Genomic DNA, 22,421 nt, shown 5'->3' with positions numbered 1-22,421 from the left:
TCGTTAGAAAATGGTGTAGTGCCAGAGGACTGGCAGATAGCTAATGCAATACCTATATTTAAAAAGGGGGATAGAACATGTCCAGGGAATTATAGACCAGTCAGCTCATCAGCAATAGGAAAAATAATGGGATCACGACTAAAGGAGAGAATAGAAGAACATCTAGAAATGAAAAGTATAATAATGAATAGTCAGCATGGATTTCAAAAGGGAAAATCTTGCTTGACCAACCTTAATGAATTTTCTGAAAAGACAACAGAGAAAGTAGACAATGGTAATGCATTAGATGTAATTTATCTAGATTTTCAAAAGGCCTTTGATAAGGTACAGCATAATAGACTAACGAATAAGATCAGAGAATGTGGAGTCAGGGAACAAGTAGCAGAATGGATTGCTAGCTGGTTTCAAGATAGAAAGCAGAGAGTGGTAATAAAGGGTAGCTATTCACTGTAGCAGAAGATGGGTAGTGGTGTTTCACAAGGGTCAATGCTGGGACCAATGCTGTTCACAATTTACATGAACGATTTAGACTTTGGAATTAAAAACACAATTTATAAATTTGCAGATGACACCAAATTTGGGGGGGGGGGTGTATAGTCAATACGGAGGAGGACTGCAACAAATTACAGGAGAACATTAATTAACTTGCAGAATGGGCAATTAGCAAATGAAGTTCAACACAGATAAATGTGAAGTAGCATAATTAAGACTGCCTTATTTGCACCTCTGCAACGCCCCCGTCTCCGCTCATCCGCTGCTGAAGCCTTCATCCATGCCTTTGTTACCTCTAGACTTGACTATTCCAATGCACTCCTGGCTGGCCTCCCACATTCTATCCTATGTAAACTAGAGGTGATCCAAAGCTTGGCTGCCCATGTCCTAACTCGCACCAAATCCCACTCACCCATCACCCCTGTGCTCGTTGACCTACATTGGCTTCCGGTTAAGCAATGCCTCGATTTCAAAATTCTCATCCTTATTTTCAAATCCCTTCACGGCCTTGCCCCTCCCTATCTCTGTAATCTCCTCCAGCCCCACAAACTCCTGAGATGTCTGTGCTCCTCTAATTCTGCCCTCCTGAGCATTTCTGATTGTAATCGCTCAAACATTGGTGGCAGTGCCTTCTGTTGCATAGGCCTGAACCTCTGGAACTCTCTGCCTAAACCTCTCCTCCTCCTCCTTCAAGACGCTTCTTAAAACCTACCCCTTTGACCAAGCTTTTGGTCACCTGCGCTAATTTCTACTTATGCGGCTTGGTGTCAAATTTTTAATCACATAATTCTCCTGTGAAGTGCCTTGGGATGTTTCACTACATTACAGGCGCTATATAAATACAAAGTTGTTGCTGTAGGTAGTACATTTTGGTAGGAAGAATAGTGAGGTGGGGTAGAGGAAGAAAGGGATCTTGGAGTACAAATACACAAATCACAAAGTTACACCACAGGTTAGCAAGGCATTTAAAAAAGCAAACCAAGTACTAGGGTTTATTTCTAGAGGGAGAGAATTGAAAATTAGGGAAATTATGCTAAACCTGTATCGAACCTTGGTTAGAAGACACAGAGCACTGCGTGTAGTTCTAGCTGTCATATTATAAAAAGGATATAGAGGCACTGGAGAGGGTGCAGAGAAGATTTACAAGGATGATACCAGAAATGAGGGTATACATATCAGGAAAGGATGAACAGGCTGGGTCACTTTTCTCTTGAAAAAAGGCTATGGGGTGACCTAACAAAGATCTTTAAAATTAAGGTTTTGATAGGGTGGATAGAGAGAGAATGTTTCCACTTGTGGGGAAGAGCATAACTAGAGGCCATCAATATAAGAGAATCACCAAGAAATCCAGTAGGGAATTCAGAACAAACTTCTTTACCCAAAGAGTGATGAGAATGTGGAACTCGCTATCACAAGGAGTGGTTGAAGCAAATAGTATAGATGCATTTAAGGGGAGGCTGGACAAGCATAAGAGGGAGAAGAGAAAAAAAGGTTACGCTGATAGATTTAAATGAGGAAAGACATGGAAGCTCAAGTGGAGCATAAACATCGGCATGGCCTGGTTCCGCCGAATGACCTGTTTTTGTGCCGTATCTCCTACATAACCCTATGTATTCCCTCATTTCAACTCGATTTCTTCTTCTCTTGCCCAGCCCCTATCCACCTGCATCGATGATTCTGCTGATTCCCTCTGCCACTTTAATGAATTCCAGTTTCCTGACCCTAACTGTCGACTTTTCACTATGCACGTTCAGTTCCTCTACACCTCCTCCTTTGCTGTTAACATAGAAACATAGAAAATAGGTGCAGGAGCAGGCCATTCAGCCCTTCTAGCCTGCACCGCCATTCAATGAGTTCATGGCTGAACATGAAACTTCAGTTCCCCCTTCCTGCTTTCTCGCCATACCCCTTGATCCCCGAGTAGTAAGGATTTCATCTAACTCCCTTTTGAATATATTTAGTGAATTGGCCTCAACTACTTTCCGTGGTAGAGAATTCCACAGGTTCACCACTCTCTGGGTGAAGAAGTTCCTCCTCATCTCAGTCCTAAATGGCTTACCCCTTATCCTTAGACTGTGACCCCTGGTTCTGGACTTCCCCAACATTGGGAACATTCTTCCTGCATCCAACGTGTCCAAACCTGTCAGAATTTTAAACGTTTCTATGAGGTCCCCTCTCATTCTTCTGAACTCCAGTGAATACAAGCCCAGTTGATCCAGTCTTTCTTGATAGGTCAGTCTCACCATCCCGGTAATCAGTCTGGTGAGTCTTCGCTGCACTCCCTCAATAGCAAGAACGTCCTTCCTCAAGTTAGGAGACCAAAACTGTACACAATACTCCAGGTGTGGCCTCACCAAGGCCCTATAGAACTGTAGTAACATTGGCAGCAACCTCTTCTTTCGTTAAGACAGATTCATTAAGTACTTCAGACATACACTGCTGTCACAAGATCTCTTGTTTGGTCTATAATCAGCCCCAGCCTTCATTTGACTATTCTTTTACTCTATGCGTTTATAAAATGCTTTAATAGTCCTTTTTATGTTGCCTGCTAATCTTTTCTCATATACTCTTTTTGTCCCTCATTTCCTTTTTCGGTTCTCCTTTACATTATCTGTATTCTGCTTGATTCTCTATTGTATTATGAACCTGATATTTATCATAAGCCTCCCTTTTTGTTTCATTTTAATTTCAATATCTTTAGTCATCCAGGGAGCTCTAGCTTTGGATGGCCTTCCTTTCTCCCTCATGGGAATGAGGTTAGTGTGTACCTGAACCATGTCCTCTTTCAAAGCCTCCCACATTGCTCATATACTGTTTTACCTGCCGATCGTTGTTTGTAACCCATCTGTGCCTTATCCATTTTCAACCTCACTGAAATGAGTGCACTTCCAGGTGAGTATCTTGACCATTTCTTTTCCTTTTCCATAACTACTCTAAACCTCAGGATACTATGAGCACTGTTTTCCAGATGCTCTCCCACTGAAGCATGCTCCACTTTCCCACTTCATTCCTCAGACCACAGGAGAAGCAATGTGTGCAATTTAGGGCTCCACACTATAGGAAAGATTTATGGCAACAGAGAGCATAGGCAGATTCACTAGGATGATGCCTGGTATGAGGAGATGCAAATATGAAGAAAGACTTTAGAAAATGTTTTTGTTCGAACAGAGCAGATTAAGGGGTGAATTGATAGAGGTGTTCAGTGTATTTTCTGACTCTCCATATGCAACACTACAAAATAGACAGATAGATACCAATTTAAGGATTTTAAGACAGTCATGCTATAGAACATTGAAACCAATGGGTAATTGTGTAACGACAGTATCTGTTGTTCTTACTTGCTTCAGAGATGGTGCTGTACCCTCTCAGCCCAATAGAACAAGCACTGCTAAAAGACATATTATTTTTTCCATGAGCAAGGCGATGGTTTTACGTTTGGACACACTTCCTGTGTCAAATTTATTATAAATTCTTTTGTCCATATTTATAATAGAAACTGCCTATGTAAAGTTAAAAAGACTTGCATTTATATAGCGTCTTTCACGATGACCAGATACCAGTGAAAAAGAAGGGCGGTAAGAGAAGGGATAACCAGCCGTGGATAACCAAGGAAATAAAGGAGAGTATCAAATTAAAAACCAATGCGTATAAGGTGGCCAACGTTAGTGGGAAAATAGAAGATTGGGAAAATTTTAAACGACAGCAAAGAATGACTAAGAAAGCAATAAAGAAAGGAAAGATAGATTACGAAAGTAAACTTGCGCAAAACATAAAAACAGATAGTAAAAGCTTTTACCGATATATAAAACGGAAGAGAGTGACTAAAGTAAATGTTGGTCCCTTAGAAGATGAGAAGGGTGATTTAATAATGGGAAATGTGGAAATGGCCGAGACCTTAAACAATTATTTTGCTTCAGTCTTCACAGTGGAAGACACAAAAACCATGCCAAAAATTTCTGGTCACAGGAATGTGGGAAGGGAGGACCTTGAGACAATCACTATCACTAGGGGGGGGGGGGGGGGTAGTGCTGGACAGGCTAATGGGACTCAAGGTAGACAAGTCCCCTGGTCCTGATGAAATGCATCCCAGGGTATTAAAAGAGATGGCGGAAGTTATAGCAGGTGCATTCGTTTTAATCTACCAAAATTCTCTGGACTCTGGGGAGGTACCAGCGGATTGGAAAGCAGCTAATGTAACGCCTCTGTTTAAAAAAAGGGGGCAGACAAAAGGCAGGTAACTATAGGCCGGTTAGTTTAACATCTGTAGTGGGGAAAAAGCTTGAAGCTATCATTAAGGAAAAAATAGCGGGACATCTAGATAGGAATAGTGTAATCAAGCAGACGCAACATGGATTCATGAAGGGGAAATCATGTTTAACTAATTTACTGGAATTCTTTGAGGTTATAACGAGCATGGTGGATAGAGGTGTACCGATGGATGTGGTGTATTTAGATTTCCAAAAGACATTCGATAAGGTGCCACACAAAAGGTTACTGCAGAAGATAAAGGTACGCGGAGTCAGAGGAAATGTATTAGCATGGTTCGAGAATTGGCTGGCTAACAGAAAGCAGAGTCGGGATAAATGGGTCCTTTTCGGGTTGGAAATTGGTGATCGGTGCTGGGACCACAACTGTTTACAATGTACATAGATGACCTGGAAGAGGGGAAAGAGTGTAGTGTAACAAAATTTGCAGATGACACAAAGATTAGTGGGAAAGCGGGTTGTGTAGAGGACACAGAGAGGCTTCAAAGAGATTTAGATAGGTTAAGCGAATGGGCTAAGGTTTGGCAGATGGAATACAATGTCGGAAAATGTGAGGTCATCCACCTTGGAAAAAAAAACAGTAAAAGGGAATATTATTTGAATGGGGAGAAATTACAACATGCTGCGGTGCAGAGGGACCTGGGGGTCCTTGTGCATGAATCCCAAAAAGTTAGTTTGCAGGTGCAGCAGGTAATCAGGAAGGCGAATGGAATGTTGGCCTTCATTGCGAGAGGGATGGAGTACAAAAGCAGGGAGGTCCTGCTGCAATTATACAGGGTATTGGTGAGGCCGCACCTGGAGTACTGCGTGCAGTTTTGGTCACCTTACTTAAGGAAGGATATACTAGCTTTGGAAGGGGTACAGAGACGATTCACTAGGCTGATACTGGAGATGAGGGGGTTACCTTATGATGATAGATTGAGTAGACTGAGTATTTACTCGTTGGAGTTCAGAAGGATGAGGAGTGATCTGATAGAAACATTTAAAATAATGAAAGGGATAGACAAGATAGAGGCAGAGAGGTTGTTTCCACTGGTCGGGGAGATTAGAACTAGGGGGCACAGCCTCAAAATACGGGGGAGCCAATTTAAAACCGAGTTGAGAAGAAATTTCTTCTCCCAGAGGGTTGTGAATCTGTGGAATTCTCTGCCCAAGGAAGCAGTTGAGGCTAGCTCATTGAATGTATTCAAATCACAGATAGATAGATTTTTAACCAATAAGGGAATTAAGGGTTATGGGGAGCGGGCGGGTAAGTGGAGCTGAGTCCATGGCCAGATCAGCCATGATCTTGTTGAATGGCGAAGCAGGCTCAAGGGGTTAGATGGCGTACTCCTGTTCCTAATTCTTATGTTCTTATGTATCGCAAAGTGCTTTACAGCCAATAAAGTACTTTTGAAGTGCAGGAAACATGGCAACCAAATTGCACAGAAAGCTCCCACAAACAGCAATGTGATAATGACCATATAATCTGTTTTAGTGATGTTGATTGAGGGATTAACATTGGCCAGGAAACCAGGGATAACTCCCCTGCTCTTCACTTTTACGTTCCCCCCGAGAGAGCGGCACCTCTAACAGTGTAGCACACTCGCAGTACTGCACTGGAGTGTCAGTCTAGATTTTTGTGCTCAAGTCGCTGGAGTGGGACTTGAACCCACAACCTTCTGACTCAAGAGGTGAAGGTGCTACCCACTAAACCACAGCTGACACTTATCACACTGTAATTAACCCTGCAATCATCACAGAGAAACTCTTACACTGTAACCAATTTCTCCACTTCTCAAATTGCTGCAATTTTTCACATTTAACTATTAACAATAATTTTTAAAACTACTGTATCAGACTAAAGACAGAATGTATGACTTTAAAATGGGAACTGAATTACTTCTGAGAGTCTGGTCCAATTATCCAATCACCATCTAACCCCGCTTTACCTGAACACAACACTTTGTCTTGACTCAGTGTGCAGTGCCAATGGAGATCAACACATTCAGACATTCTACTCAAATTTGAGGTTCACTTATTCATTGTCAATTCTGCAAACACTTGCAGGATCCATTTTACATACCTTGTCCAAAATTTTGGTTTTCCCTGTGTCAACATGTCCGAGAACACAAATAACTGGTGCTCGTAGTTTTTCGGTGTTTATATTCAAGATGTTTTCTGCTCTGCGTTTCTGAGAAAGCACACATTTTCAAAACAGAAAGCAATCAACATAACCAGTAAGTCCAAGTTTTGCATATGAAAACACAATTTCACATTAAAATCAACTATAGGAACGTAGGAATAGGTGTAGGCTATTATGCTCCTCTAGCCTGTCCTGCCATTCTATTAGATCATGGCTGATCTTGAACTCAGCTCCATTTACCTGCCTTTGCTCCATAGTCCTTGTGCAACAAAAGTAAATCAATCGGTCTTAAAAATTTCAATTGATCCAGCATCCATTTGTTGGGGGGGGGGGGGGAGAAAAGAGAAAAAGTTCCAGTTTTCCATTATCCCTTGTGTAAAAGTGTGGATCCTGACATCACTTCTAAATTTTATTATACCCTAGTTATGGAATCTTCCACCAAAGCAAATAGCTTCCCTGTATAGTATTTACATTAGACCATCTTCAAAATCATTACTGACTTGTACTTTTATTGCTACTAAATAAGAAACTGGGAAGAGACTGTCCCAATAGCTTAATGGGTAAAAGTAATGTGTTGAATCCTAAGGAAGTTCCCAGGTTCCATTCCTGGTTTGTGCGGAGTTAGCCCATTTCAACCAGGAGAGAGACAGAGAAGCTCCAAATGCTTTTTATACCACTGGCTAGCATTCCTGATCATCCATTCCTATGAGAACTGCAAGTGTAAATAGTGAGTGAGGCTCTACTTTGACAACACCAGTTGTTGCACATTCAAGCAAGTCTCTGGATAAACAATTGGTACTGATGAATTACTTCTGGAACTGAAACTAGGAAGAATCACCATCTTTAAGAGGAAGGGGACAAGACTTGAAGAAAATTTGAAACAAAAGTGAAAAAGTATAGTAAAATTGTAATTTAAATGTTGGAAAATGAATAACCAAGTTGATAGAGTGTAAAGATTTCCTAGACTTCATTAAGACCACAACAGAAAACTTCCATGCAACAATGTATTATTAACCCTGTAGACTTGTCTGCTAATGGATATCTTTCAAGGCATTGGAAGGTCAGACAGGAATTCTTTTTAAGCAGAAGTGATACCTCAATACGTCGCTTTGCTTCATCGTAAATGCGTTCTTCTTTTGTTCGGCCATCATCTGAATCAGATTCAAGTTCAGAATCTGAGCTAAATTCTTTTGTAGGTTTTGTTTTCTCACTCTTTACCACTTCAGGTTCTTTACCCACTTTTTGTGATGCTGTCCTAGTTTCATCAAAACCCTTCTCTTCCTCCTCCTCCTCCTCCTCCTCATCTTCACTCTCCTCACTTGCTCCATCTTCTTCACTCTCTTCTTCCTCTTCCTCCTCTTCAGCCTCCTCTTTTACTTCAATGTGGACAGTTTTCACTTCTGTCAAAGATTTTTCAAATTAACAGTATTAGCCAAGGAAATGTCTTAACTAAAATAAAGTATCACAATACAGGCGTAACAACTGGTGGAAAGAATAATCTGAAAGGTCTCTGGAAAATATTTTGTTTAAATGTACAAGTTTAAATTCCGAGAGGGAAAGAAAGGAACTGGTTTAAAAGATTTTCACTGCAGAATAACAGATTTATTATGAATATAATTGTACTCTGAATTCATTTTAAAGCCTTTGAGTTGGGGAAATGCAGCAGATACTCACCTTTTTCTTGTTCATGATCACTTGCCATAGCTTCCCAATCATCAAGATCAGCATCATCCTTTTTTTCTTCAGGTACTTTGAAACAAGATTTCAAACATAAACTTCTAAATAATCAAATTTAAATTAGAAATATGTCTCAATCTATATCAGAAGTTTTAGTTGAGTAGGATTTTGCACCTTAGAAATACAAGACATTCACGGTTACACAAAAAAACATACATTTCACAATTATGCCTGGTAATTTAGAAATGTAAATACATTTATGAAAAGTCCAAGTCCTACATGGAATTACATTGCAATATTTTCTTCAGATATGAAAAAGTATTACTCGTGTAAATAATGAAAGGCCTTTGAGCTGTACTATCAAATAAATTTTTTTTTAAATCTTCAGGGAATCATAGTTAAATTAAAATACTGTCATTTCACTCTTCTGCACACACACAAACTCCCAAAATACATTGATGAATAAATTGTTTGGCAAACAAAAGTGTTGTAGGAAATGGCAAACATACAAGCAGACAAAATTTTCCAATCCCCGTTTTCTCCTCTTCCCATTACTGAAATCATACATTTCTGACTGGGATATAATTCCACAGGTGTCGAAAGAGCGCGTGCGACAGGGGGGGGTTGAAAGAGCGCGCGCGGGGGCAGGGAGGTGAAAGAACCCGCACGACGGGGGGACGAAAGAGCGCGTGCGACTGGAGGTGGGGGGGTTGGGGGGCGGCGGGCAGGGAAAGAGAGCGGGGCATACTGGGTAGCATAAAGAAAAAAAGGAAGGCGCATGACAGATAACGAGGGTGTAATACTGCAGAAAGCCTAGATGAGTATAGAAAGTGCAGGGGTGAAATTAAAAAGGAAATTAGGAAAGCAAAGAGAGAGCGTGAAACATTTTGGCAAGTAAAATCAAGGAAAACCAAAAGATGTTTTATTAAGACATTACATTAAGAGCAAGCGGATAACTAAAGAAAGAGTAGGGCCATTAGAGTCCATAAAAGTAATGTGTGTGTGGAGGTGGAAGATATGGGTATGGTTCTTAACAAATACTTTGCATCTGTTTTCATAAAAGAGAGGGGCGATGCAAACATTGAAATCAGGGAGGAGGAGTGTGAAATATTAGATGAAATTAAACAGGAGAGGAAGTAGTAAAGGTTTTCGCAGCTTTGAAAGTGGATAAATTCCCAGGCCCGAACGAAATGTATCCCAGGCTGTTGAGAAGCAAAAGAGGAAATAGCAGAGGCTCTGACCAACAGTTTCCAATCCTCTCTGACTACAGGTGTGGTGCCAGAGGATTGGAGGACTGCTAAAGTTGTATCTTTGTTTAAAAAGGGAGAAAGGGATAGACCGAGTAATTACAGGCCAGTCAGCCTAAACTCTGTGGTGGGAAAATGATTGGGAAAAAATTCTGAGGGACAGTATAAACCTTAATTTAGAAAGACACAGATCAATCAAGAACAAGCAGCATGGATTTGTTAAGAGAAAGTCATGTCTGACTAACTTAATTGAATTGTTTGAGGAGATAACAAGGTCAATCAGGTAGTGCATTTGGATTTTAGCAACGCATTTGATAAGTGCCTACATGGCAGACTGGTCACGAAAGTAAGAGCCCATGGGATCCAGGGCAAAGTGGCAAGTTGGATCCAAATTTGGCTTTGAGGCAGGAAACAAAGCATATTTGGTTGATGGGTATTTTTGTGACTGGAAGGCTGTTTCCAGTGGGGTTCCACAGGGCTCAGTTCTAGGTCCCTTGCTTTTTGTGGTATATATCAATGATTTAGACTTGAATGTAGGGGGGTATGATTAAAAAGTTTGCAGATGATGCAAAAATTGGCGGTGTGGTTGATAATAAATAAGAAAGCTGTAGACTGCAGGAAGATATCAATGAACTGGTCAGGTGGGCAGAATAAAGGCAAATGGAATTTAATCTGGAGAAGTATGAAGTAATGCATTTGGGGAGGGCTAGCAAGGCAAGGGACTACACATTAAATGGTAAGACACTGAGAAGTGTAGAGGAACAAAGGGACCTTGGAGTGCATGTCCACAGATCACTAAAGGTAGCAGGCCAGGTAGATAAGGTGGTTAAGAAGGCATACGGAATACTTGCCTTTATTAGCCATGGCATAGAATACAAGAGCAGGGAGGTTATGCTTGAACTGTACAAAACACTAGTTAGGCCACAGCTACAGTATTATGTGCAGTTCTGTACAGCAAAGATGTGATTGCACTAGGGAGGGTACAGAGAAGATTTATGAGGATATTGCCTGGACTGAAGAATTTTAGCTATGAGGAAAGATTCAATTGGCTGCGTTTGTTTTCTTTAGAACAGAGGAAGCTGAGGGGAGACCTTATTGAGGTGTATAAAATTATGAGGGGCCTAGATAGAGTGGATAAGAAGGACCTATTGCCCTGAGCAGAGAGGTCAACAACCAGGGGGCATAGGTTTAAAGTAGTTGGTAGGAGGTTTAGAGGGGATTTGAGGGGAAATTTCTAATGGGGGTCTGGAACTCACTGCCTGAAAGGGTGGTAGAGGCAGAAACCCTCACCACATTTTAAAAAGTACTTGGATGTGCACTTGAAGTGTCATAGCCTACAAGGCTACGGAACAAGAGCTGGAAAGTGGGATTTGGCTGAATAGCTCTTTGTCGACTGGCGCGAACACAATGGGCCGAAACGAACTTCTTCTGTGCTGTAACTTTCCATGATTCTATGATAAACCCAATATCCTACAAACAATGAAAGTTAATGCAATAATGCAGCAACTGAAGTAACAGAAAGGGTTAATGATGGTTGTGCAGTAGATGTTGTTTTTGGACTTTCAAATTGCATGTGATAAGGTCCAACATAACAGACTTATTAGGAAAATAGAAGCACCTGGTATTAAAGTGACGGTGGTAACTTGGGTACATAATTGGCCAAGGGATAGGAGGAGATAGAGAGTACTGGTGAACAGATGTCTTTCTGACTGGAAAGTAGTATGCAGTCGGGTCCCCCAGGGCTCAGTATTACGACCATTGCTTTTCTTATTATATATAAATGACCTGGACTTGGGGAGGTGGGTGGGGTGGCTTGACCCATCAACCTCCATGGCACGAACCTGGTATTGCAGTACTTCCAGGAACGGTGCAGTGGCTCTAGGCCTTTTGGCTAAGAGCATTGGCGCAGAGTGATCCTTGATGTGTGCAAGGTGACCTCTGGCGTTTGTGATTTGACAAAGAATTGGAACGATTGGCTACGAATTTAAAAAAAAAAAAAGAGGGAGACAATTTCAAAGTCTGCGGATGATCTAAACTTGAGAACGTAGTAAACAACAAACAGGATAGCAGAAGTCTTCAGGAGGGCAGACAGACTGGTGAAATGGGCAGACAGATGGCAGATGTAATTTACTGTGGATAAATGTGAAGTGATGCACTTTGGGAGAAACAATGTGGAGAAGTAGTATACTCTAAACCATACTATTTTGAGGGGGTGCAAGAGCAAGGGGACCCAGGGATGCCTATCACTTCACCCTAACAACTACAGTAAATTAATTCAAGTTGGTACACAGATGAAAATAAATTATTTAAATATTAATGGAGCTCTCATAGCATTGTTCACTGAGCTGAAGGGTATGCCAGTTCTTTCGGTGAATGGTTGTTTTCAGTGGTGTCCCCAGGGGTCGGTATTAGGACCACTGCTCTTTTTGATAATATATCAATGACCTGGACTTGGGTATACAGGTTATAATGTCAAAGTTTGTAGATGATGCAAAACTCAAATGTAGTAAACAATGAGGAGGATAGCAACAGACTTCAGAAGAACATAGACATACTGGTGAAATGGGCAGACACAAGGCAGATGTAATTTAATGTGGATAAGTGTGAAGTGATGCACTTTGGGAGAAACAATGGAGAAGTATTATAATCTAAATCAAAGTATTCTGAGGGGTTGCAAGGGCAAAGGGACCTGGGGTTGCATATTCAAAAATCTTTGAAGGTGGCAGGATAAGTTGAGAAGCATGTTAAAAAAGAATACAGGATACATGGCTTTCTAAATAGGGGCTCTGAATACAAAATCAAAGAAGTCAAAGCTAAACTTTTGCAAATCTCTAGCTAAGCCTCAGCTGAAGCAGTATACACAATTCTGGGCACCACACTTTAGGAAGGATGACAAGGACTTAGAGAGAGTACAGAGGACATTTACCAGGAATGAGGGACTTCAGTTATGTGGAGAGATTGGAGAAGCTGATATTGTTTTCTGGGAAGTTGGGAAGGCTAAGGGGTGACCTAATAGAGGTATTCAAAATTATGAGGAGTTTTGAGCAAGTGGGGAGAAACTGTTTCCTCTGGCAAGTGGGTCAGTAACCAGAGGTCATAGTTTTAAAATAATTGGCAAAAGGATTAGAGGGGAAATAGGATAATTTTTTTCCACAGAGGGTTGTTGAGATCCAGAATGCACAACCTAAAAGGGTGGTGAAATCAAATTCCATAGGAACTTTCAAAAGGCAATTTGACATGTACTTAGAGGTCTAATTTGCAGGGTTATGGGGAAAAAACTGCAATGTGGGACTAATTGGATAGCTCTTTCAAAGAGCTGGCACAGGCACAATGGACTGAATGTCCTCCTGTGCTCTAAGTTTCTATGTCCACACTGCTGCAACAACCCTATAAAATGAACTCAGAAGGGGTCATTGTCAAGTCTCTGGTGGACTCTGCTATGGGGAGGGATAATGAGTTTTGACTACAAGCTGAAACTAGAGTAAGGCTTTTTAAAAAAAGAAAATCAGATCAAAAAGCTATACAGCAAAGTGCCGTGAGAAGGTTATTAAAGACAGGACACTGCAGGGAGAGAGATTCTGCAAAGACAAGGCCGCCTACCCTCCAAACGCCCAAGGCCCCACCCCACTCCTGGCCAAGAACAGGAAAACACGCATCAAGGACACCGAGGTAGTCAGGGCCCGCTGGAAGGAACACTTCGAAGATCTCCTCAATCGAGACTCTGCCTTTGACTCGAGTGTTCTTGACTCCATCCCGCAGCATGCGACCCACCACCAACTCAGTGAAACCCCAACGTTGCACGAGGTTGGAAAAGCCATAAAACAGCTCAAGAACAACAAGGCTCCGGGAGCAGATGGAATCCCTGCTGAGGCTTTAAAGTATGGCGGAGAGGCGCTGTTAGCGCAGATACTTGAACTCATCTCTCTCATCTGGAGGGAGGAGAGCATGCCAGGAGATCTGAGATGCAGTGATCGTGACCATCTTTAAAAAAAGGGGATAAGTCTGACTGTGGCAATTACAGAAGAATTTCCCTGCTATCAGCCAAGGGAAAGCTGTCGTTAGAGTCCTCCTCAACCGTCTTTTCCCTGTGGCCGAGGAACTCCTCCCGGTGCCACAGCGTGGATTTCGTCCCCTATGGGGCACAACAGACATGATCTTTGCAGCGCGACAGCTGCAGGAAAAATTCAGGGAGCAGCGCCAGCCCTTATACATGGCCTTTTTCAACCTTACAAAGGCCTTTGACACTGTCAACTGCGAGGGTCTATGGAGCGTCCTCCTCCATTTCGGATGCCCCCAAAGGTTTGTCAACATCCTTCGTCTGCTCCATGACGACATGCAAGCCGTGATCCTTACCAATGGATCCATTGCAGACCCAATCCACGTCCGAACCGGGGTCAAAAAGGGCCGAGTCATCGCTCCAACTCTCTTCTCAATCTTCCTCGCTGCCATGCTCCACCTCAGTCAACAAGGTCCCCGCTGGAGTGGAACTAAACTACAGAACCAGTGGGAAGCTGTTTAACCTTCGCCGCCTCCAGGCCAGGTCCAAGATCACCCCAACCTCTGTCATTGAGCTGCAGTACGCAGATGACACCTGCGTCTGCGCACGTTCTGAGGCTGAACTCCAGGATATAGTTGACGTATTTACTGAGGCATATGAAAGCATGGGCCTTACGCTAAACATCCGTAAGACAAAGGTCCTCCACCTCGCCGCACAGCACTGCCCCTCAGTCATCAAGATCCACGGGTGGTCCTCGACAACATGGACCATTTCCCATACCTCAGGAGCCTCTTATCAACAAAGCAGACATTGATTGAGGAGATTCAAAACCGCCTCCAGTGCGCCAGTGCAGCCTTCGGCCATCTGAGGAAAAGATTGTTCAAAGACCAGGCCCTCAAACCTACCACCAAGCTCATTGTCTATAGGGCTGTAGTAATACCCGCCCTCCTGTGTGGCTCAGAGGCATGGACCATGTACAGTAGTCGCTGGAGATATATCACCAACGATGTCTCCGCAAGATCCTACAAATCTCCTGGGAGGACATCAGCGTCCTCGTCCAGGCTAACATCCCCAGCATTGAAGCATTGACCACACTCGACCAGCTCAGCTGGGCAGGCCACATAGTTCGCATGCTAGACACGAGACTCCCAAAGCAAGTGCTCCTTCAAGGCAAACGAGCCAAAGGTAGACAGCAGAAACATTACAAGGACATCCTCAAAGCCTCCCTGATAAAGTGCGACATCCCCACTGACACCTGGGAGTCGCTGGCCAAAGACCGCCCTAAGTGGAGAAAGTGCATCCGGGAGGGCGCTGAGCACCTCGAGTCTCAACGCCGAGAGCGTGCAGAAATCAAGCGCAGACAGCGGAAAGAGCGTGCGGCAAACCAGTCCCATCCACCCCTTCCCTCAACGACTATCTGTCCCACCTGTGACAGAGTCTGTGGCACTTGTATTGGACTGTTCAGCCATCAAAGAAATCACTTCAGAAGTGGAAGCAAGTCTTCCTCAATTTCGAGGGACTGCCTATGATGATGATTGAAAGACAGGACACTGCAGGGAGAGATTCTGCAATGGGCTGGAGGACAGGATGCAGAGATTATTCTGTTTTGAGTTAAGTAAGAAAACACACTGAAGTGGGATAGTGTTGCGTGTTTTTTGAATCATTACACAAATACAAGTTGGACGAAATGACTGATCATATCTGGTGCAAAGTAGCTTCATCTTATTGTGAAATGAAACAACCTATAAATCAAACCAAACATTGGATCAAGTTAACGCTAGATGAGGCAAAGAAGATACTGAAGAAATACACATGCATAAGACAGATATCCAGATCATGAGATTTCTACTGTTATTGCCTGTACTAGCTCACTACCATACGAGTAGGTATAGGGAAGCACGAGTTAATTCCCATAAAAGCAAGACACTCAAAACTGCTTATGGAAGTGACTTACATCACCAAATACAACAAGGTAACTACAGCAGACCCAAAGTCATAATGGGTTGCACGGTTTCCCTACACAAGACACAAATGAATTACTAACCTGGTATGGGTTCTGGAATCACTTCTGGTTCCTCTGTCACCTCCAGTTCTTCAAGTTCTACAAATACTGGGGTTGGGCTAACCTCCAAAGCTTCTGTAATAAGGCGAAATACCATTATACTTTGGCATTTTGTTTGGCCAGGAAACCAGCGCATTAGAAACAAATAACCCAATTCATAATGCTGGGATTTCCAGGTAAATAAGAAAAATACTAAGATTTGTTCTACTTCAAGATCACATTTTACAAAATTAATATGATTTTCTTATTAATACTGAGCATCACTTTATGGTCTCACTCAAGACAATGTACATCTACAGACAAAGCAAGAATATGTAGGAAAGCAAAATACTGCGGATGCTGGAACCTGAAATAAAAACAGAAAATGCTGGAACTCTCAGTGGGTCAGGCAGCATCTGTGGAGAGAAAAACAAGGAGTTAAGGTTTCAGGTCGATGACCCTTTGTCAGATGGAAATATGTTGGTATGTTCACCCTCAGAAAAAATGTGCTCAAGTGTCTGATTCGATGGCAAAGTCCTAGTCACTTACTCCCAACTCCATTTAGAAATGATCTATAGCATGAGAAAAAAGGACAATTGCAAGATTTAACTAAGTGTAGTTGGGTTTAAAAAAAAAGTCTAGATCTAGAAGACCGTCACAATGTTAGTCATCTAGTTTCAAAAAAATGAAAATAGCTAAAAGATCAGATACAATTTCAGCCAAAATCCACCAATTAAGATTTGTTCCAAATCACATCTCAATACCTAGGACAACGATTAAAAAAGGCTTTAAATGAAAGTATAAAGAAGTTCTATTCAGTGGAAATAAGAATTATGCATATGCCTGATTTAAGAAATAAAAACAAGGCATGGGATGGTTGTGTCGTGTTCCAGCATGGAGTGAATGGATACAATCAACTACAATCCTAATATGGCAAAATACTGAATATATACTGCTAACTAAGTGGTATAGGAAATTAATTTGCTGCCACTCCCCACAAATCTTGCGCTCAGGTAGTAAAGTAGATTCCCCGCCTCTGAATAATCTGGCTGGTGTAGCCTCTATCTCTCAACAATGCAGTCAGCACTGACCACAACCGACTGCATCAATTCGGGCTCTTTCTTCCAGCCCCAGCTTTCTCTTTTTTTAAATTGGCTACGATTTCCTTGCAATTTAAATAATTACCAACAGCAAGCACCATGGATACAGAAACTCCTACTTCCTTTACATCCATTCAAGTTAAATGCTCTACCCACACTATCGATATCACAATGGACATAGGCAATCCTGCCTTCTACGTGCCAATTACACTACCAAACTCACATATACCAGTATCAGTGAACACTCAGACTTGAGGGCTGCAGAGTGCTCAGGAGCAAGAGGAGAACATTGACTTTAGCAAGTTTAGACTATAGCCATCTATCCCTCCCCACACACTATTTGTTTTTTATTACAAAAACAGAGGCTGATAGGGATTCATAGCAACTTTTCTGTTGGAAGGAGAGGGTAGTTGGCCAGAAGACGATAAGAAAATTGGCTTTGGAAACTTCAGACCTTAGCTATTCCCCTTAATCGTTCCAGAAGCAGTGGGTACCGCAGACACGCCATGTCCACTAGCATCTGGGGTGGGGACAAGCAGGTTGCGGATTCAGGTGTCGACCCTTCATCAGAATGGTTCTGACAGAGGGTCTGCACCGGGGACATGGGCATGTGTTGCAAGTTCTAATGGGCCTACTATATGTTTTTAGTATTTCCTATTTTATTATAGATTTCTAGCATTTGCAGTTGTTTTTTTCTTTTTATTTCACCAATTCTGTCTTCCATCTTCTTCCACTTACTTAGCCTACATTTTGGAAATGTCTTTTAATTTTTCTTTCCTATGGTTTCTCACCAACTTCTTCAGCTAATTTCATACCTTGTTCAATTGTCAGCCTTAGCTTGGTGGAAGCACTCTCACCTCCAAGTCCTGCTTTCTTTCAGTTCTGATTTTTCACTTGAAACATTAACTGGCTTTTTCCCCATTTACAGATGCTGACATTTCTATTGCATATCTGCAGCAGGTCCATGCAGCAGAGCTGGTCTCCAGTCGTCTTGGATAACCCTTGCCACTGGACCAAGACCTAGCTCTGTCAAGCCCGTGTGGTGGCTAGTGTACAACGGCCACCACAGGTTAAAAAAAATCCACGCAAAGGCATCTTCCATGCTTCATAAAAACATAAGAAATAGGAACAGGAGTAGGCCATACAGCCCCTCGAGCCTGCTCTGCCATTCAATAAGATCATGGCTGATCTGATCATGGACTCAGCTCCACTTCCCTGCCCGCTCCCCATAACCCCTTATTATTTAAGAAACTGTCTATTTCTGTCTTAAATTTATTCAATGTCCCAGCTTCCACAGCTCTCTGAGGCAGCAAATTCCACAGATTTACAACCCTCTGAAATTTCTCATCTCAGTTTTAAATGGGCGGCCCCTTATTCTAAGATCATGCCCTCTAGTTCTAGTCTCCCCCCATCAGTGGAAACATCCTCTCTGCATCCAGCTTGTCAAGCCCCCTCATAATTTTATGCATTTCGATAAGATCACCTCTCATTCTTCTGAATTCCAATGAGTAGAGGCCCAACCTACTCGACCTTTCCTCATGAGTCAACCCCTTCATCCCCGGAATCAACCTTCTCTGAACTGCCTCCAAAGCAAATATATCCTTTCGTAAATATGGAAACCAAAACTGCATGCAGTATTCCAGGTGTGGCCTCACCAATACCTTATTATAGCTGTAGCAAGACTTCCCTGTTTTTATACTCCATCCCTTTTGCAATAAAGGCCAAGATTCCATTGGCCTTCCTGATCACTTGCTGTACCTGCATACTATCCTTTTGTGTTTCATGCACAAGAACCCCCAGGTCCCACTGTACTGTAGCACTTTGCAATCTTTCTCCATTTAAATAATAACTTGCTCTTTGATTTCTTTCTGCCGAAGTGCATGACCTCACACTTTCCAACATTATACTCCATCTGCCAAATTTTTGCCCACTCACTTAGCCTGCCTATGTCCTTTTACAGATTGTGTGTGTCCTCATCACACATTGTTTTTCCTCCCATCTTTGTATCGTCAGCAAACTTGGCTACGTTACACTCAGTCCCTTCTTCCAAGTCGTTAATATAGATTGTAAATAGTTTTAAGCTTTAGTTCGGGACCTTGAATGTTAAATTCTTCATTGAAACACCTGTGAACTTTTTGACGTGAAAGGAAGTCATCCTCGACTCGAGGGACTGCCTTTGATGGTACCTGCAGCATTTTCTCTTTTTTTCCTGTTTATTTTCAGCATTTGCCATTTTTCTCATTTTATTTGTAATTTATCTTCTAAATCAATTAACTCTTTTCACATGCCAATTTCCCCAATATTAAAAGAGAAAGCGCTTGTTACATAACTCATTTTGATCCCCAGAGTACATATCATATTATTTACTGAATTTAGATTTGATTCATACAAATGGTATGAAACAGATATCATTTCTATACTTTGGAAGTCTGAATTTGATTTGGTGCCTCAAGAAATGTTTATATTCAAGAACATCGTTGGACAAAATGTAATAATTTTTTTAACACAGATTTTCCTTATTCGGTCTAAAACACAAGATTAGAATTTTATACTTGAAAGAAACTAAATTAAATTACTAACCAATGAAAAAGAACAGAACAGACCAACTAGCTCATCTAGCCTGTCCCATCCAGACATGGTCTCGCCTACATGTACCATCAAACCATCCCACCCCACCAGTCTCACAATCTCCTGGAAGTTGCAAAGAAATACAACAATTTAAGCTAATTTAGAAGGAAAGACTCAGGGAAACACTTCAGACCCCCAAAAAGGTGATCAAGCAAACTCCAGGAGGTAACTGATACAGAATGATTATAGTTACCCCTCAGCTAATTTTCATAACTTCAGATGTACGTGACTCTCAGGAACAATTGCTGTGTGGTATGTGTATTGCTTGGCTCAACTACATATCTTCAATTTAATTAAAATTTACTAAATGCTTGCAGCTGGTATTGGGACCCACTACATAAAGGTGAGGAGGTGGGTGGGGTGGCTTGACCCATCCACCTCCACGGAGGTGTGTGGGGGACCTGACCCATCCACCTCCATGGCACGAACCTGGTATTGCAGTACTTCCAGGAACGGTGCAGTGGCTCTAGGCTTTTTGGCTAAGAGCATTGGCGCAGAGTGATCCTTGAATGGGCCCAAGGTGACCTCTGGCGATTGTGATTTGACAAAGAATTGGAACGATTGGCTACGAATTTAAAAAAAAAAAAAAAATAAAGGTAATATGCCCATTGCTAAATGCATCAAATTCTGGGAGGAAAAGCAATGTGTGAGGAGGACACAAAAAATCTGCAAAAGGACAGACAGGCTAAGTAAGTGGGCAAAAATTTGGCAGATGGAGTATAATGTTGGAAAGTGTGAGGTTATGCACTTTGGCAGAAAAAAAAAAAATCGAAGAGTAAGTTATTATTTAAATGGAGAAAAATTGCAAAGTGCTGCAGTACAGTGGGACCTGGGGGGTCCTGATGCATGAAACACAAAAAAGGAAAGGAGTATAAAAGCAGGGAAGTCTTGCTACAGTTATACAGGATATTGGTGAGGCCACACCTGAAATACTGCATACAGTTTTGGTTTCCATATTTAAGAAAGGATATACTTGCTTTGAAGGCATTTCAGAGAAGGTTCACTAGGTTGATTCCAGAGGTGAGGGGGTTGACATATGAGGAAAGATTGAGTAGGTTGGGCCTCTACTCATTGGAATTCAGAAGAATGAGAGGTGATTTTATCGAAACGTACAAGATTATGAGAGGGCTTGACAAGGTGGATGCAGAGAGGATGTTTCCACTGATGGGGGAGACTAGAACTAGAGGGCATGATCTTCAAATAAGGGGCCGCCCATTTAAAACTGAGATGAGGAGGAATTTCTTCTCTGAGGGTTGTAAATCTGTGGAATTTGCTGCCTTAGAGAGCTGTGGAAGCTGGGACATTGAATAAATTTAAGACAGAGATAGACAGTTTCTTAACCGACAATGGAATAAGGGGTTATGGGGGGGGCAGGCAGGGAAGTGGACCCGAGTCCATGATCGGATCAGCCATGATCGTATTAAATGGCAGAGCAGGCTCGAGGGCCATATGGCTTACTCCTGCTCCTATTTCTTATGTTCTTATGTTCTTATGTACAGAAGTAGCTTAAGTGATCCAATAACATTAAAGATTTTAGACCGATGCAAGTAACTTAACACAAAGCACTCACCTTCTTGGTTTTCCTCCTCTTTGTTCTCCTGCTGCTTTTTCTTTTTTCTGATATCATAGACTGGTCGTTTCTTTGGCATTGAATCTTTGGATGGCACATCAACACCTGTGAAACCAAGGTGAAGATATGCAATTCAGGACCATATTTTTTTTCAAATTAATTTTCCTCCACATGCAAGTCATGATTTTCTATAATCTACAACATTCTCAGTCCCTTTTTAAAAATAAAAGCTACATTTGTGTGTGAATCAGGAGGATAGCAATCATGAAGCAAGAGAGTTAACTTGTCAAAATGCTCTGCTTAGCATAATTAGCTAGTTAGTTATGAGGATTCAGCACATATAAATTCATTCATCCAGTAAGATGCTACAGTTCCCCCAGTGCAACCTCCAATTGTTTCTTAAATGCTTCCAGGGCTTTCATCTCCACTACTTCAATTGGCAGTCTATTTTATACACTGATCACTGCATGAAGAAAAATTTCCTGATATCTGTCCTAAATATTTACCTTTTACTCGTTCAAACCTTGCCCTATTTTACAATTGAAAGTAAAATTTCCTTAAAATTTCTTGTGTACCTCTACAAGATCACCCCTCAGGCACATCCTTTCCAGATTGAAAAACTCAGTCTTCAGGGGCTGAAGTTTCTTCAGTCTTTCTTTATAACAGACATTTGGTATTAGGGATCAGCCTTGTGGCTCTTTCCATCCTTGCTGATGTTTCACAAATTGCACTAATTTTACTGGTAAGCAGGCTGTAGCAGCAACCTCTGATGGGCTGCCAGTCATAAATGTGTGCAAGTTGCATTGCAGTCATGTATTGAGTTATTTAGATCTCAATAAAAGTGCATTTGTAAAGAGGATATTTAGATTACCATTCACAACTGTAGTAATAAGCAGGCTGAGCTATTTCAGTGGCATTAGCACTGAAAGGCGTACTGTTCTACCAGCTGTTCCAAAGTCTCCTATGGGTCTTATTTGCAAAAGTACATCCATTGCTGAAGCAAATATCTTATTAAATGCTTTAAATATAGATATTCCAATTTCATGCATACCCTGAGCGCGAAGAAGTTCAAGTGTAGCCTCAGCTCTTGCTTTGGCATCTTTCTGTGCTTTTGTCAACAGCTTGCCCTCCTTCTTCAAACGTTCTTTTCTTTCCTTTTCTTTTTGTTTCTTTTTTTCTCTGCGTTCCTGTTCTAATTTCTCCTGCAAATTTAAGATATTTTAGTATATTTAGTTAAGTGTTTACTGACAATCCATTCACACTTGGTTCAATGCAGCTA

The 22,421-nt window shown here is 41.7% G+C and overlaps 1 protein-coding gene across 1 annotated transcript in view; it reads right to left on the bottom strand.

Moving 5' to 3' along the window:
• eif5b (eukaryotic translation initiation factor 5B) overlaps positions 1–22,421 on the bottom strand; it is a 136,411-nt gene that overhangs the window by 69,922 nt on the left and 44,068 nt on the right. Inside the window, exons 6-11 of the mRNA XM_070873051.1 lie at positions 22,194–22,344; positions 21,143–21,247; positions 15,848–15,940; positions 8,557–8,631; positions 7,978–8,282; positions 6,823–6,930 (exon numbers count right to left, since the gene is read on the bottom strand). Of these exons, the coding sequence (XP_070729152.1) occupies positions 6,823–6,930; positions 7,978–8,282; positions 8,557–8,631; positions 15,848–15,940; positions 21,143–21,247; positions 22,194–22,344 (837 nt within the window). The remainder of the gene's footprint in view (positions 1–6,822; positions 6,931–7,977; positions 8,283–8,556; positions 8,632–15,847; positions 15,941–21,142; positions 21,248–22,193; positions 22,345–22,421) is intronic.

The sequence above is a fragment of the Pristiophorus japonicus genome, unplaced genomic scaffold (genome assembly GCF_044704955.1).
Source record: "Pristiophorus japonicus isolate sPriJap1 unplaced genomic scaffold, sPriJap1.hap1 HAP1_SCAFFOLD_409, whole genome shotgun sequence".
Classification (NCBI taxonomy): domain Eukaryota; kingdom Metazoa; phylum Chordata; class Chondrichthyes; family Pristiophoridae; genus Pristiophorus; species Pristiophorus japonicus.
This window is presented reverse-complemented; position numbering and strand designations above follow the sequence as displayed.